We start from the raw sequence: 19,305 nt of genomic DNA on the forward strand, positions 1-19,305 counted from the left end.
AGTCACTCATCACCCTCTCTTTTGATGACCAACTATTTCAGCTCAATATAACATTTACTATATTCTATCCTAAAAATATTATTCTCTATTTATCACACAAGTAAAGCATCCAAATAATCCAAAAAATATTTTAAAACATGAAAAAAAAGCTGAGCGAAATTACAAAGTAATTCAATATTTTTAAATATTTTTTCTGCTTTTTTTTTCATTGGCTCAATCATTAAAAAAAAAAATATATATCTACTATTAATATTTTTCATTTTATTAATTTGTAAATTATTTTTTTTTTTAATTATCTATCGTGTTATTCCGACACTCAATCAACCTGTCATCCATGTCAAGAGTTATCAAACTCATCAAAAATATTTTCATGTATTTTACCATCAATGGATAATTGAACTTTTCAAGCATAAAAAATCAACAAAAATATACTTGTAAAATAGATAAATTATATAATTATTTTGATTATTAGTTGAAAATAAATTTTTTTTATTTAAAAATCTAATATTCCCGCCAATTTATTGACTAACTGTGTGCGCGCACGCGTATTATTTACCGCTATTGAGTGAATTTTTTTGATTGGCGGATATTTAACAAGTTTTATCCCCACTCAGGATATCCTTGCTTGAACCATTATGACGCCATTTTGTTTTGTATATTATTATCTTTGTCGGTTCTCTGTCTCTCTGGCTCTCTTTATCGGCAGCCACCGGGAGGATCGAACGACCCACCCAACCAGCGCATCGACAATCCCGAACACTTAGAAATATACCAGTACAACACGGCGCTTACTTGAGGCACCCGTTTTAGCCCCAGTTTAACAATCAAAAAAAAAATATAAAACACTTTTTTTAAATTTTATTATTTAATTCAAATAAATCATAATTTCATTAGTAATAATTTTGAAAATTTGTGAATTTGTGTGATTTGTTGAGAAAAATTTAACAAAAATTTCGAAAAACTAAAAATTTCATAGAAAAATTTAATATTTTTATAAAAATTTTATAAAAAATACGTAAAAATTGGGCCAATTTCGGCTTAATAACAATTTTTTTTTTTTTTTTTTTTTTTTAATTTATTTTTTATTAATGAAAATTAATGTTTATTAATTTATAAAAGTGTTTTTTTTTTTTGCCGGCTGTGAAAGAACAATTGTGAGATAGAAAAAAAAATTTCGGAGTAAAATTCGATTATTTCGGAGTAAAAAAATTATATTGTTTATATTGTTTTTTTGTGCGGTGTGAAAAATAAATTAATTTGATATTTGTTGTATTGATTATTGAGTGATTGAATATTGAAATATTTTTTTTTCGTTAATTTATCATCTTTACATAATTAATTTGTAAGATGAGGGCAGTTGGATTGAACTTATTAGTCGTTGCTGTTGGGCTTCTGGCTAGCCAGGCGCAGGTGAGTCGATTGTTTCGGTGCAAATAAAACGAGTCAGACTATCGATCCCCAGACATACTCTCTTTCTCTCCTTTTTTTTTTTTTTTTTCTCCAATTCTTTCCCTTTTTCTCTCTTCCTTTCTTTATACTTCCCTGGCTTTTATATCCACTCGTTTTTTATTTTATTTCTCGTGGATAATAATGTAATTTTCAATTCATGAAAAAAAATGAGTAAAAAAAAACAAATACTAGTAAAAAAAACAAACCTTTCTTTAAAATTAAATGCAAACAAATGTTTTTTAAATGCTACAGTATTTTTTTTTAAATAAAAAAAATTAATTTTCATGAAAATCAATAGTTTTCTTTTACATTTGCTCATTTTTTTTTATTGGTAAAATTTTTAATTATAATTTATATTTGGAAAATAATGGTAATTTTAAAAATCAATAAAACTCATTCATTTTTTTTTTGAAAAACAATTGTCAGTTTTATTAATGCCATTAATCCAATTATCGAAAATATAACGAATTCATAACTGTGCCGTTTTTCATCGATAATAACATCAAAAATAAAATTCGATAAATTTTCTATGTAAAAAGTTAAGCCATTGATTATTTCTTTAGCATATTTTTTGAATGGATTTATCTTTTCAAAGCTATAGTGTGAGTCTAACCATCTGCAGCGCGTTTGATTTAAATTTTAAATTTTTTTTTAAAAACATAGAACACAGGAAATTGCGGTAACGTCAATGCAGGCAACTATACATATAATTTTGCTTGAAAAAAAATATAAAGGGGTTGAAAATATAAAAAAAAAAAAATAGTAAAAAGTAGGTGAAATAATAAAATAAAATTTAAAAAAAACTACAACAATTGTTAACTTGAAATACAATAATTGTTTTTTGTTCAATATTATTTTTCTTTGTTCTATAAATTTTTTTCTTTTTTTTTTTATCTTTGAAATGACATTTAATTTCTTTGCGGGTCAAGTGTTTCTTTTATAATGAAAAATTTACCAATTAAAAAAAGACAATATCTGATTGTTAATTTGACATTGACACGTATAAATTTTGATATTAACTTTTTTAAAAGAATATAAATTGATACAGATTGGAATGAGTCAAGTTTCTTGAGAAGAGATGAAACTTTTTGAATAACTTTTTCAAAGCTTTACTTGACACCTTGATGATAATATTCACTCGTTAAATCTTTGATAATTAATCGTTAGAATATACTTGAGATAAGTTTTTATGAGTGTGGTCGTTGAGTATCATTATACGGATTATACTATTATTATATTTTATGTAACATTGGGTGTAATCAGGGCGCGAAAATTTGAACAAATTAAATACAATAATAATGCTCTGTTTGTATCTTAATTACTATTTTAAAAATTTTCAATTTCAAACTAAAAATATTATTTATATGCATTTCAAAAATATCATTAATTTTATTCTAATTTTAATTATTTTCTATACATGTTTACAGGTCAATAAATAAATACAAATTTTAATGAAAAAAATCAAAAATCAATCAATCGAAAATGTTGATCTCCAAATGAAACACAAAATTATTATAAATTTCGAATTTTTTCATTTCATTTTTTTTCACCAACAATCAGATTGTCCAAAGAATTTTTTTATTTTACATCTGCAATTTTTTTTACATTTAAAATTTGTTTTTATTGAAAAAATAAATAAAAATAAATGAAATTTCTCGACGAATGTAATTGACAGTATTGTCAGTTACACTCGTAAGCTTTTTTTTTATAAATTTCATTTTTTTTTTCACTGATTTTATGTATAATCCAATGATCAATCAAAGTATGATATTTTATATTTTGTTTTTTTTATTAATTTAAATATGACAATCAATCAAACGATTGACAATATTTAAAAAAAAAAATTTATTATTATTGACAGTGTGAGATATGATTGGACAATGATGAATGCAAATATCAGTTAATTTTATTATTATTATTGTGTATATTAGCTGATCCCGTTATGCATTTCACACTGTACATTAACAGCTAACAAAAACAACAAGAAATGCAACCTCTTAATCCACTTAAAAATCATAAAAATATTTTTTAAAAATTTAATTTAACAACAAAAAATAAAATCTACTAATGATATTTAATTTATTTAATTAATTTTTGATGAATTTATTGTGTTAAAAATATTTTTCAAGTAGATTTTCGTTTGTCTCAATTTCCCTCTGTCTTTTTTCGATTCGAAATTTCTTTTTTTATAACCAAAGTTTTTCCAAGTAACACACAGATTTTTTTTGTAAAGATAATTTAATTTTTTTTGTTCTATTTATATAATATATTGTGTTAATTAATTTCGTTGATAATCACGTTGTCGTCTGACAAGTAAAACGTGACGTAACTTGTTCAGCATGTTGAATTGATTTATTATTAATTTTATATTTTGCACGCCACACCTAGCATCGATCCATAACGCACGATATACATTTCTGGCTTCATTATCATGTGCATTTTATTAAATATACACAATTTACAAATGCGTTTATGTCAGCATGTATATATTTTCAAATGACATACACATGGTATCATCATGTAATAATTATTAAAATAATATTCAAACGAAGGTTGCTTAATACTTTGAAGAGACTCTTTTTTCCTTTCTCATTAAATTATTTTGCATATAAACAAATGTGTTCATTGGCACAATAAAAATTAACATATTCAATAACAGCTTAATCCAACAAATAAAAAAAATATAAATCATGTTATTTAATAAATTATCTGGATGATATATTATGTACAATTTATTGCCAAAGCTTCTTAACAAAAAAAAAAAAAATGGTTTTAGAGCTAGAGGAGAGATTATGTCACAAAGTCTAGATCAAAGTCAGACATTAGTTATACTTTATAAGCACTGTAGTAGTGGTTAGATGAAAATAGAAGGGATAAGTGGTATCGGAAGCTGCTCTCATGTTTTTCTATCTCTATCTTTGATATACACATTTACCACAATCGAAATAATAGCCTTACTTTGATCTACTGTGTCTCTCCTTCGTTCGAAATGTCTCTCCCTCATTCGAAACGTCTCTCCTTCATTCGAAACGTCTCTCCTTCATTCGAAATTATTATTATTAAATCTATTACATTTAAGATACATTGTAAAGCCATGTAATTTTACATCTTCACATCTTTCGAGAGGAAAAATCTATAAAGAGTATAGAGGAAAATAGAAAAGAAAAAATTATATGTCTTATGACACTTTTCTTTTGGAGAATAAATTTTACTATTTTTTTTTTTTTTCTCTCACACCTTTCTTATCTTTTACTCCAACTTTATATGGAGTCATTTGATTCTTCAATTTTTCAAAACCCTTCAACATCCATTGTCCTCATACTCTTCTCTCTTTTACACAAGCACCATGAAATATTAGACTTGGTGGTGTTCCACACACATTCATGCACATTTTGGTAGATGAAGAATCTCAAGGGCTTCTTCTTTCTGTACTTTCTAGTTGAGATTTCTTTATTTATTTCTTTCTTTTTTTCATATTCCATCTACATAACGCCTTTCTTTTCTGCTTTATTTTTTTTGTTCTTTCATTTTCTTTATATGTCGCTCTTTATGGATCTTTTGCTACGACCTCTTTCTCGGGTTTTTAGCCGCAATGAATAAATATCCAAAGAGACGTCTTTAGCTTCCTCATATAAATTCTTTTTTTTTTTTTAGTTACTGAAGTAACCTTTGTTTTTTTTTTTTCTACAACCATCATGAATATAAAAGGTATATTTTTTAGCTTTTTTATTTTCTGAAGAATAATTTTTGGGTTTTTTTTTACTGACATTTTAGAAAATAAAAAATTAGAGTATTGTTTTTTTATTTTCATGAAAATAGTAGAGGGTTTTTCGTGTGTATGATTTTCGTAGAAAAAAAAATGAATGTTTTAGAAAATTTTCTTCGAAATTTAGGTGAAATTTTGTAAAATAATTTTAGCAAATAAAAATATTAATTAATAAAATTATATATTTTAAAACGTTATATAAATAAAAATTCTTTTATTATTTATTTAAATAAATTTAACATTATATTTTGCATTTAAAATAATATATTCATGCCACGTTTTTAATAAAAAGCTGGCTAGGCCTGTATACATCTTGTTGAATATCGTTCGTCCACCAAACCTGAGAAGAAAACAAATTTAAAAAAATAAAAAAATTAAAACAAAGATAAAATAGGTAAAATATGGTAATCTAATCGGCACGTATTGCATCTTCTCAACTATGAAAGCCAGTTATCCTTTTTATTTCTTCATCAATGTCAAATTTTATTTAATCATTTTCTTTTTACTTTTTACTTGAAAATTCGATAAAATAATTTTCACACAATTTCTTAATTATATTCTTCTTAATTTAATTTATTTAACTTTATATAAGAAATATTTTTTTATTTTTTATGGTTTCACAAGTTTATAGCTTGATGATTCATCACCCTTCAACATTTAATTTATAAAACACAAATGAGTCACGACTATTCACCCCAATTTTCATCAAAATAATTAATGGCAACCAGTTGTATTTAATAAATTATATTTTCAAAATCTCTTGATATATATTTTATTTATGTATTTGTAAAATTGTCATTAATAATTTTCATTGAATTTCCATTATATATATCATACATTTGAAAAAAAAAAAATATACAACTTCAATATAATTTTTCAATTGGTAAATTTTTTTAAACTCATTATAATTGAAATTAAAATAATATCACTTTGTTAATAAATTAACGGAACATTGTTGTTTTATTAAAAAATATATTGGAAATATTTTAAAATTAATTTTACTCTTTTATTTTCAATGAATTTGTTGAAATAAATTTTTCAAATTTTGATTAATTAGATTGCGCAATAATAGGATTTCATTTTTATAATGAAAAATTTAATTTTTGTTGATTAATAAATAGTTCGTGTACCATCGAAATAATTAGATACAAATTCATGTGAGCGGAAACTAGAAAATTTTCCAATCAGTCGTTTCGAATCTTCAATTTGTGTAAATTAAAAACTTGAATTTTGAATATTTTATAAAATTGAAAAATTGATTAGATTTTTTTGTATATTTTTATTTTTTTTTAGTTTAAAAATACACGTATATTGAGATTAATGTGACCCTAGAGAGATGCGGCTTTGATATCATTGCTGAATTTATATGTATATATGAAAAAGAAAATTTTCAAAGAAGCTTATCGAAATGGGGTCAGACGAATGATAAGAACACGAAATAACTAGAGATTTTTCATGTTTATAAATGAGCCATATTTTATCACTAAAATCTCCCAATCAAAGCTTCATTATTATTATTATTTTTCTCTACGAAATTACAATGTTTGATTTATTTAAAAAAAAAATTATAATCACAATACTTTGACAAGAAAAAAAAGCTATACATTTTTCATTTGCAAAAAGAAATAACACGTCAAAAACACATATAGAATTTTTTTTATATACAAACATATTTTTCTTGTTGAAAAAAAAACTAAATGAAATGAAAAAAAGTCTTTATACAGTGAAAAAAATATTTATGGGCTACTTCAATGCACCTGTTCTTGTGATATGGTCCCTCGAAGCCGAGAGAATAATAAAAATCAGAAAATAAATTTAAAAAAGAGAAATGAATTTTTCACAGACCACAACACATTTTTCTAATACCAATAGAGAGTTTTTTTTTTTTTTATTTCTACTTGAATATTCTCAAAAAATTGACTTGAAAAATTGAATTTATAAATATTTATATTTGTTTTATTAATTAAAAGAAAATAATGAAATTTTTTTGATGAATTTTTAGGCAGTATCAGAGCGATTGGAACTGGCACCAGCAGGAGGCAGATCTGAGCCTCAGGTAATGGACTAAATTTTTGTTTATTATATTTAGAAATATTGAGAATATTTATAAAATAATATTGATTAAATTTTTTAATTATTTATAAAGGTTGCAACTTTGTGTGAAGCTGGAGAAGTTTATTTAGCTCAACACATGGGTGAGCAGGGTCGATGGATTTCATCAACCGAAAAGAAAAGCTGTATGACCGACAAACTTGAAATTCTCGAGTATTGCAAAAAGGTAAAATTTTTTAAATAATAATAAAATCCGATAAATTTTATGAGATAATATTTGGTGTATAAAATTTTTATTATCTTGTTTGTGTTAGTTTTACAAAACCGCCCACATTCCACCGTTCAATTTTCAACACAACGATACACTATACAAAAAATAAAAAATCACATACAAAGATATATAAAAGCAAATTAATAAATGAATGGAAAAAAAAAAGGATAAATTGAATGTTAAATAGTAAATTGATTTTACTATTTTGTATTTTAAAAAAATTAAAATGCGGAAAGAACAAAAAAAAAAGAAACAAAATACGTTTATTAATTTCGATGATAAAAGTATTTTTTCATTAAAAAAAATTATATTCCATTGAATGAACAAATTAAAAAATATATTTTCAATTAATTATCTATTTTTCCTATTGAATAGATATTTTGTAAAACATAAATAATTGATTTTATTTATTTTTTTCGATACTTGAAATATTGAAAAGTTGAAATAAAAAAATTCACATCGAGTTTGACAATTTAATTGCAATTTATTATTGCATGGAATATTTCAAGATAAATAAAAAAATTGTATTTTGTGTTAAAAATATATTGTTAATATAAAAGTAGTAGTGTTTTTAAAAATTTTTTTCTTTTTTACTTTGTTTAATGTAGTTAATAAAAATAAAAAAAACACGAGTACACTGTGAAATATAATTGAACTTTTCTCGAGAGTAGAATAACTGGGTTTTATCCAATTATGAGTTTTTCTTGTTGAAAAAAAAATAATAAATAAAGCTTTAAGATTAATTTAACATTAAAATTAAAAAAAAAAATTATTAATCTACTTAGCCAGATGTCGAGTGAAAGACCATGAACCTCTCTAAAAAATTTCACAATTAAGCTTCAATGATTTCTAACACAATCATCATCATATAAAATTTATAAAATTAATAACAATTAAAAAATTTTCATTCTCATAATTCTACTTAACTAAAAAATCAATTAACAAAAAATTAAAATATCAAAATTTATTTTCATAACAAAATTTAATACATAATTCCATCGTAATAATTAAATTCAAGTATTTAACATTTAATTTTATCAACTTTGATGAGTATATAAATTTCTACCAACAATTTTGTACAAAATTTAAATAATATTTTCATTGTATTTTTAAAATTTAAGGTAAATTCTTATTACAGATTAATTATCCTATAGCTAATTTGTTTACGTCATTAATAATACATAAATTTAAAAAAATTAATTTGAATAATAATCATATAAATTTAGTACAAAATATAAATTTAAAATTATACATGATAAAATAATATTGAGTGTATTTTTAAAATAAATATGTATTTTTATTTTTAGGCTTATCCAAAGAGGGATATAACGAACATTGTTGAATCATCTCACTACGTCAGGGTTGTAGGTTGGTGCAAACCTGGTCATACAAAGTGCAAGATGTCCAGATGGGTCAAGCCATACAGATGCCTTGGTATAAATAAATATTTATCATTTTTTTATTTTTAAAGTACACTTGACAATTATGTAAAAATAGTTTTTTAAAAATAATCATATATTCTTTGTGTGTGTTGATATTTTAATGTCGATGCTGATGATGATGATGATGGTGTATCTATTTAGTTAACACAATTTAAATATTTATTGATAATACAACTAGACAAAGAATTAAAGAAAATAAAATTTTATTTGTATATTATTGCTGCTAGAGTAAACAAATATTTAAATAACATTTAGTAAATAATTTCAAGATAAAATTAAATTTATTTTATACAAACATATTGGTATTTCGAAATTCATCATCAAGTATGTAATAGTAATTTGTATATTTCGATTTCACAGAGGGACCATTTCAAAGTGATGCACTTTTGGTACCTGAAGGATGTCTTTTTGATCATTTACATAATCATACAAAATGTTGGGAGTCAAACAGGTCAATTAAAATAATAATAATAATAATTTTAATATTAAAAAATTTTTTACTAAAGAAAAAAGTATTCAAAAAGAAATTACTTGTATACTTTATAAAAGTTTTATTTATTATTATTAATATAAATATTTTATTTTTATTAGTTTTTTTTTTATTTGTAAATAATAAAAGTTATAATGAAAAATAATAAATAAATAATTTAATTTTAGATGGAATTCAACAGCAGCAGATACTTGCCGAGAACGTAGTATGAATTTACGAAGTTTTGCAATGTTACTACCCTGTGGAATATCACTATTCTCCGGTGTAGAATTTGTCTGCTGTCCAAAACACCTGAAAGGTACGTAACGTACGTACATAATAGTTCACACAAAAAAAAAAAGAAGAAAAAAAATAATAATATAGATATAATCCCTTACGAGGACGACAAATGGATAGATAATAAATATATTTTTTCATTTTTTTTTACATTTGTCAGTCAGCTTTGTTGTCGAACGTAAAAAAAGTCGAAAAAAAAACGAAATTTGCGAGGAAAATTTGACTTTTTCGTGTGTTTTGTATGTCGCATGAGGGTTGGGTGATTTTGTTAAGGGGGTGGTTTGAGAGTCAGTTGGTGTTATAGGTGGAAAAACACGAGGAGGGTGTATATTGAATGAGTAGGGTACGACCTTCTGTTCCATCGTCGTCGTTTTGCCTAGTGCGCTGAGCAAGCAATCAATAATTTAGCTCGTCGGACGACATCGAAAAAGACGACTTGCGCGTCGCAACTTAACTTTATAACATTAAAATAATATTATTATTTATTATTGTTTTTTTAAATAATATTATATTGCTTGTTATGTCATACAATAATAGTAAAATTTTATATTGACTTTAAAATTCAACAAATATTTTGTTAAAAATATATATTTTTATTTTCAACTAAAAAAGTAAAATTTAAAATTCAATAAATTATTATTTTTCATTGTTATTGCACAATAATATCCAATGCTCTATTTTTCATCAAATGAAATACAAAATTTCACTGGAAAATTATTTAGTAAATTACAAAACTTTTTGTCTTCTTTTTTCTTTTAATTTTCATCTATTTTTCTACTGTCTTTTATATGTCTTTGTTTTATTTATTATTATTATTATTATTTATTATACTTTTGTTTGAGTTTTTTCATTATTTTTCTGGTTTTTAGTACAGTGGTTTGACAAAGCCACTGCAAGGCCAAAGAAAGCTTCACGATCGATAAACTTCACACTCTTATTAATTTGCTACAATGCTCGTCCTTGTTGTCCTATTGTGTGGTAAATTGACCATTCTAAGGCATTTACAAAAGACAAAGAAAAATAATATACTAAAATAGGTATATAAAAAAAATCTACAAATTTTAAAATTAACTTTGAAGTTTTCTTTTTGAAATTTAATGAACTATATTTTTTTATTTTTTGATGTATTTAACTTAAAATGAGTTGGAAATATTTATCTAATAATTGTAAAAGTAATTAAAATTTGTTTTTGTTTTAACTTTTTCAATTGTGAAAGAATCGAAATGAATAAAAATGATGATGATGATGATGATAATGATGATGACGTTGGTAAAAGAAACACGAGACATTTCAAAAGTTTGACAAGTCTTTTTTTATTTTATTGAATTGGTTGTTGTAAAAGAATACTAGATGTTGAAAAGAAAAAAAATATAAATGAAACCTGTGTATGTACTTGAAGAAAGAAAAAAAAAATAAAAATAGGGAGTGACCCAAAAAATGACAAGTGTAGCAAGTGTAGCAAGTGGCCAAGATATAAAAGAAAAAAAAAATAAAACTCATCAAAATAGTGGCTTATATATTTTTTTTTTTTTCCATTGTTATTTTACCGTGATTGCTATTTAAAATAAATTTTTTTGAAATTGTTGGGTCAAGTTTGCATTTTGGCATAACAATGAGTGAAATAAAAAAAAAATTTTTTTTTTATTTCCATAAAGAAATAGTTTGTCATAAAATAGAAAAAATTTTTTTTCTCTTCAATAAATCTTTTTTTTTTTTAATTCATAAGCAACTGTTTATTTTCTTGTTACTTTATTATGAACAATAAAAAATTTTCGATTAATATTTAATATCGATAAAACAATATTTTTTAATTAAAAAAAAAAAAATTTCCAACTTTGATTGAAATTAAAGAGGATCGAACATTAAAACGACCTGTATATACAAAAAAACTGATCAATAATATAATTACATGCTTGAGGGTTTATTTTAAAGAGCTCCTAGGATAAAAAAAAAAAAAAATTTATATAAGCCGTCTAGCGTCTCAATAACCCAATTTTATTATTACAATTTTTTTTTTTTATTAATTTTAATATCAAAAAAAAAAAAAAAAACTACATAAGAAATCAATAAAAAAATTTTTAAAATTTTTTACATTCAAGTATCAATTTGTCAGCATAAAAAACAAGTGACTCTTGTAATTTTAATAAACATATATAAATTTTTTTAAAAAAGAAAAGAGGCAATTTATATTGATATATAAATTTTATTTATGAGAATGATTACAGACAGGGTTCGAAGGTGAAAGAGAGCATGACTTGGCTGGGCATTCAACTATTATTTCGATAGCTAGAAATACATTCTTTCTTTCTTCTAAAAGTGAGAAAAAAAATTCAATATATTTGTACAATCGTGGCATTTCGATGTGGTTTTATAGAATGACGAAAAGAAATTTTCTTTCGATAAATGGATTGACGATATCACAACTGAATGCGCTAAAAACTGCAGAGATATTTACGTCGCATTTCCTCACATTATTCCTCTCGTCCGAATGAAATCGTTTCAATCGTTTTTTTTTTGTATTTTCTACTACCCTCTTTTTATTTTCTTCTGATGTTATATTTTTATTTTTATATTTCGTTTTCTTCCTCCTTTCATCAGTCGCCCCAAGCCTTATTTCGAACGTGACAAGAATTTTAATTTTTAAATGTACATGCTAGTATTCATGAAAAATGCCTAGTCATTTCTCAGTCTTGTGAAACCATTAATATATTTACAAATACAATATACATATCTATATTATTATTATAAATTAAAAGCACATGATTTATATTTAAATGATGATTATATATTATTTATAAATTATAATAAGAATATTTTAAATTTGTGTTACAGAAAATGTTAAGCCAAAAAAACCAATTGATTTACCAATACCAAAAAATATTGATGATGATGTAGATGAAACTGAGGATGATATTGATGATGAAGATGATTTGGATGCTGACAGTGATAGTGACAGTGATGCTGATGATGATTCAGATGGTGATTTGGAAGATGTATTGAGTGATCAGGCATATGAAGATGAAAGTGATGAAGCTTATCTTGATGATTACGATACAACAACTGCTGGGTGAGTTATATTAATAATATATTATTATTTATTATATTTTTAATTGAAATGATTTGTTTATTGGTGTTTAATTGAATTTAAATTTTAATATGCAAATTTTATAGAAATAAAGTGTCAACATCATTATCAACAAGTGAAAAAAGCAAACAAGAATCTACAGTTATGCCAGTCACTTCAACATCAAGTTCACAACAATCACCTCAACCACAAGGAACACCAGATCCATATTTAACACATTTTGATCCAAGATCAGAGCATCAGAGTTATAAACAAGCACAAATGAGACTTGAAGAAGTACACAAAGAAAAAGTTACAAAGGTAAAAATACAAATCTTTATATTTATCTTTTAATTATTTTATTTTTCCTTAATTTAATCAATGCAAAACAAAAATAAATTACCAACTTATTTATAAAATATATATATTCTATTTTTAAATAATATTCTTTACTTTTTTATTAATTTAATTTATAATATTTCAAAAATTTATTACTAAAAAAATTTCTCAATATTTCATTTCATTTTTCAAACAAAAAAAAAGTATTTATATTATTTATACAATTATTATATTAAAATAACTAGAAATATAATAAGTTAAAAATTCAAATGAAAAAAGGAAATAAAGATTGGATAAATAATTTTAAAGCACAAAGGATTTGGGATTTGGATATTGGATTGATATAAAAATGCAGAGATAAAGAAAAACAAAAAAATTATTAAAAAATCATCGTCGTCGAAATCTGTGTGTGCTATAACGTTTTCAGGTGATGAAGGACTGGAGTGATCTTGAAGAAAGATATCAAGATATACGTGCAAGGGATCCAGTTGCTGCTGATGCATTTAAACGTTGGATGACAGCTAGATTTCAAGAGACAGTTGCTGCACTTGAAGCCAGTGGTGCTGCTGAAAAACATCAACTAAGTGCTATGCATCAGCAACGAGTTCAAGTGCGTTGAATTACATCAGAATTGTTGTTGTTGTTGTTGGTTTATTTTGATTTTGATTGTGTGTTCACCTTTAGCTGCAGTGAAAATACCAAATAAAAAACAAATCCCATTTGTTCCCTTTATTATAAATTAATTGTTAATTTATTATTTGTATCATAATTTTTTATTTATTATTACTAACAAATTATCATTTTTGATTTTATGATATTTCAGGAAGCTGTTAAACAGAGAAATGACGATGCAATGACTTGCTACACTGTCGCACTCAATGAGACCCCACCCAATGTAAGTATTATTATTGATTTAATATTTTTCATTGCTTGTTTTTCGTTTTTTCTTATGATTATTATTGTTATTTGTAGATGCATCGTATACAAAAATGTCTTCAAAAGCTTTTACGTGCATTGCACAAGGATAGACATCATACAATTGCTCATTATAAACATCTTCTTGATAGTAGCCTTGAACAAGCACAAAGAGAAAAACCAGCAACACTTGAACATCTTGCTGAAATTGATAGAATTACCAATCAAAGTCTTCTTATGCTTGAACGGTAATTTATTATTGAATAATTAATATATATTTTTTTATTATTTTCAGTGATAATGGATATAAATTTCATCAATATTCATCAATATTCCCTTCAATATCAAATTTCATATCATATTATATACTTTTTTTTGTTTTTTTTTTCGTTTTTTTGCTTCATTATTATTATTATTTATTTTATTTATTTATATTGATTTTATTTGTTTGGTTTTTTCATTTTTTTTTTTTCATTTTCACCTGTTATTCATTCATAGGTATCCGGAATTGAGTGCTAAAATTGGACGGCTGATGGATGATTATGTATTGGCCCTCAGGAGTAAGGACGAGACACCAGGGCTTTTGCTTGCGATGACACGTGAAGCTGAGGCTGCTATTTTGGACAAATATCAAGCTGATGTGGCTAGCAAACAACAAGGTTTGTAGAAATATATAAAAACAAATTAAATATAATAAAAATAAAAAAAGAAATAGTAAAATTTAACCAGGAACATGTTAATTAATTAAATAAATAAACAAAAATATATTTAATTTTAATAATTTTAAAAAGCTTTGATTAAAATTCAAATATAAAATATTTTTTTTATCAATTTATATTTATCAAAGCCATGAACATATAATTTGAATATAAAGGTCTTCTTTTTTCGCTTAAAAAAAAATATACGTGGCTTCATTTTATTCCACCTGACCTTAATTAATTTTATCAAAAAAATTTTCAATTGGATGGATATATTAAATTGAATTAAATGATTTTTCTTTTTTAGAAAAAGAACATCAAAAGCAATTGGAGCGTGAAAGAAAAGAGCAAAGAAAAGCTGAACGAGGTGAATTACGTAGTGAGCAAGAACAACATGAAGAGGGTAATCCTGTTGTTGAAAAAAAAGATACAACTGCATCAATGCAACAACAACAGCAACAACAACAACAGTCAGAAGTTGCTGCTATGCACAATGAAGGAATAGTCAGAGCTGCTCACAGTATGAGTCATGATGTTTCACATCCAGAGCCAGTAATTATATTATATTAATTCATAAATAATTATAATATTCAAATAGATTTTTAATAATGATTTATAATTAAAAAATAAATTTATATTAGTCTACACAGTTGGAAAAAAAAAATGTACAAAAACGTAAAAACATTTGAATTAAAATTAAAGTTTTAGTTTATTTTTTAATCCAACTGTGTAGATAATTATAAAAAAAATGATAAAAAGCATATTATTAAATTAAACTCAAAGCAGCTTTATGTTTTTCAGGGATATTCATTGTCTGAAGCATCAAGACGAGAATTATATCACAAAGAAAGTCGTTCAGTTTATGTGACATTGGCATTTGCTGGTATTGCATTGATGGCAACAGCAATGATTGGTATTGCAATATTTAAAAAAAGAAATTCAAGAAGCCCTCATAGTCAAGGTTTCATTGAAGTAGATCAAGCAGCAACACCTGAAGAAAGACACGTAGCCAATATGCAAATAAATGGCTATGAAAATCCAACATATAAATATTTTGAAGTTAAAGAATAAGCACCTCAATCATTTCCTCAAAGAAATTTTTTATTATTATTTCGATTATTATTTGTTGAAAATTTTAATTTTTCACCTTGTGGGTATTGTCGTTAATTAAACCATCTAAAAAAAAAAAAACGATTATAAAACAAAAAAAGAAATACTATTTACTTGGTGATACTGTCTTTCTTTTTTTTATTCTCTTTGATATAATTATTAAAATTATTATCAGTATGATTTACACTCACTGCTACATCAACACCCTCAAAAGCTAATTACTCATTTTTTTAATTTTCAAATCAAAAAATACTTACTTACCCAGAGTATATAATAAAAATAAAAAAGGTAGATGATTTTTTGGTGCGTGCCATTGATTGGCAATTGAGTGCCATATATTTGAAATTAATAATCAACGCTTTGACCGCCGAATAAAAGCCCCTTTAATTAATCGAAAATAATAAAATTTTAATCATCAATTTTTGACCTCGTATTATCCGCCTTTGTTCTGATATTTCATTAACGTAAAATAATAGTAAAAAAAAGGAAAATATAAAATCGAAAAAAGAAATTAAATTTTCATTTTTAAAAATCGATTAATTAAATAAAAGGGATGAATAATAATAATAATAATAAAGAGAATAAAATAAAGTGCATTTGAAGCAATTAAAAGGCAGCTTATTATTGAAAAATCAACTATATTTATTATTAATATAAAAAAAATAAAAAGTACTTAAACAAGGGGCTAAAATACTCGAATGAAAAAAGAAAAAAAAAGTAGATATTTAAATGTAATTTTAAGTGAAAGTACTCTTGAAATATCAGAACGTCCGTCGATTATTATTTGTTTTTTTTTTTGTTTGTTTATTCATACAGTATTTTTACCTTACCTTATCATCAAAATAAAAAAATCAAGTATATTTATATTCTCAATTGATGCATAATAATTATCTTTAAATAAATATTAAAATATACTTAAAATTATTTAATTTAAATGTTTATTCATGCATGAATGAATATTAAACTCGGTACACAAAATATCAATGTACTATTTATGATAATAAATAAATAAATATTCTTGTCATTTTTTAAATAATAAATAACGAGTTATCAGTTGTGTAAATGATAATGGAAAATGTTCGAGAGACTCGTTCGACTTTGCCGAAATGTTATTGTATTTAAAAAAATAATATTCGTAATAAATCATGCCGAAACTATCGAATAAAAGGAACAAGCTTAACTTGAGAGTTTATTAAATCTGTGTAAATTTATATATCAAATGGAACTGAACTCAAAATAATAAATGACCAGGATATTTATTGAATATTTTTGTTTTATTTAAATCCTTTGATGTTTTATTATTTTTTTTTATTTTAAAAATTATATTCATATAATTATCTTATGATGATAATAATATACACAATGATGGCAATGATGATTTATTACACATTAATAATGCTTATATATATTTGTATATGATCATGGAAAATAGTAAACACATTGCACTATTTGGCTGGAAAATAAATTTATAAAATTAAAGGAAAAACACACTAACACACTCATTGAACTGTACACCTCATTAATTTATCATACAACTTGATTTACAATTAAATATTTTGAATATAGATTTACAGTAAACTTGTGAATAAAAAAATTTTTGCAATAATTAAAGAGAAATATTTGGGCACTCTGCGATATTACTGATCGATAATAATTGCACATTTGCAAATAATCAACATTTTGCATTTTAAATGCAATAAAAAAATTTAGCAAATAAGCAAAATAAAAAAAATACATTTTGTCTTAGATAATAAATATACGTAAAAAAAAAATTAATAAATTTGTAAAATTGGCTTTTTTCGAATTGAATAAAATTAAAATTTAAAAATATTTTTCATCAATCTCATTTATCATTTAAATCACACACAAATTTAATTATAAATTCATTTTTAAAAAATTAAAAAAACAGTATAACACTGATAAATATATAACTGCTAAATGTTTAAAAATATTATTTTAGATATGTTAAGAAAATATAGAAATTTACTACAATGAGTGTACTTTAATGACGAAAAAAAAATATCCAAAATTAAATGCTAAATGATGTATAAAAATATGCTTATAAATTATATTTAAAAAAAAAAATTTATACATCATTAATAAATTGATGAATCTATGAAACAACAGATAAGTTAAATTTAAATAAAAAAATGAAAATAATAAATTAAATATTGTACCTATAGCTGTAGAAATTACAGAAGAAAAAAAATTGTCGCATGTAAAAGTAAATCTGGCACTGGGTCACAGGTTTTTTTTTTTTTTCTAAATATTTCGATTTGTTTATAATCAACAGTAATTTTTATTCGAGTTATTTAACCAGTTGTTTTGCCCTTTATTAAGTTATAAAAAAAATAAAATAATTTATCGAAATCATTGGTGTGAATTTGGACGCATCAGTAAGAGCGAAGCATATCAGTTTTGCTAAAAAAAAAAAACCAGCAATTATTCGCGTTATAAAAGAAAATTCAATTGAAAAAAATTTAATAAAGAAAAAGCTATAAAAATAATTTGATTGACGTGAGTGTGTATGTGTGTATCCTTTTGAAAAGAAAAAAAAAAAAAAGTAATAGATAATATATGAATAAAGAAAATGAAAAAAACCTGTGACCCAGTTTTGGGCCACCCTATGTAATATTAAAAATTGATTTTTGTAAAGAAGTAACAAGTCTATATTGATTAATCAATTTAGCTTAAATAAAAAAGAAAAAAAAAATACGTGAGGTGTAAAGACAACAAAAACAAAAAAAATAACTAATAATATTGAAATGAAATTTGAAAAAATATACGTCCTTTCTTAAAAAGTCCAGGTGGCAAAAAAAAAACTAAAAAAAAGAGAGGGTATAATCGAAAAAAAATGATCTGATGACTTGTGTAATTATTATGTTATTATTATAATGATTTTGTACTTGATTATTTAAAATCACTTTAAGATTATCATGATTTATTTGGTAAAAAAAAAACAAAGCTCTTCCTCAATATTTAAATTTCATTTTAAATTTTATCTTAAAGTGAATTTTTAATGGAGAGATTAATTATTGTACAGGCCGAATTTAACTTCGCACACATATTATTGAATTAATTTTTATTATTTTTATTTATATAAAATATTGTAAGTGTTAACCTGCACGAGCAAAAAAATTAATAATTATTATAATTAAAACAAAAATCAATAATAATAAAATAATAATAATAAAAATAAAGATCAAAATTTCCGTTATGATCATATATATAACTGTATGCAAAAATAAAAAGATAAGAGTGGTAATTAGTTTGACATTTAGATACTCTTATATATATTATTGACAATGATTATATTATTATTATTTTTTCTGTTGATTTTATTTTTTACTCACTGAGTTAATTTAGATTCTGGAATTACTATGATAATAAGATCTTGAGATAAAAAAAAAAAAATAAAGTCATTGTGTTTATG

The 19,305-nt window shown here is 23.7% G+C and overlaps 1 protein-coding gene across 6 annotated transcripts; it reads left to right on the forward strand.

The window, feature by feature from the left end:
- The first annotated feature begins 725 nt into the window (after positions 1-725).
- LOC122853219 (amyloid-beta-like protein) lies at positions 726-18,331 on the forward strand. Of its 6 annotated transcripts, none has more exons than XM_044153548.1 (14): positions 726-1,410; positions 7,218-7,271; positions 7,362-7,493; positions 8,846-8,972; positions 9,341-9,431; positions 9,638-9,768; positions 12,579-12,813; positions 12,918-13,131; positions 13,577-13,759; positions 13,973-14,044; positions 14,122-14,312; positions 14,563-14,723; positions 15,070-15,314; positions 15,549-18,331. In XM_044153548.1, the coding sequence occupies exons 1-14, from the start codon at positions 1,348-1,350 to the stop codon at positions 15,831-15,833; spliced, it is 2,184 nt and encodes a 727-aa protein (XP_044009483.1). In that variant the 5' UTR covers positions 726-1,347; the 3' UTR covers positions 15,834-18,331. The 6 variants fall into 6 exon arrangements, with proteins under 6 accessions (XP_044009483.1, XP_044009485.1, XP_044009484.1 ...); XM_044153550.1 differs by having other exon boundaries at positions 15,564-18,331; XM_044153549.1 differs by having other exon boundaries at positions 13,586-13,759.
- Positions 18,332-19,305: the final 974 nt, after the last annotated feature.

This window comes from Aphidius gifuensis, linkage group LG3 (genome assembly GCF_014905175.1).
Source record: "Aphidius gifuensis isolate YNYX2018 linkage group LG3, ASM1490517v1, whole genome shotgun sequence".
Taxonomy (NCBI): domain Eukaryota; kingdom Metazoa; phylum Arthropoda; class Insecta; order Hymenoptera; family Braconidae; genus Aphidius; species Aphidius gifuensis.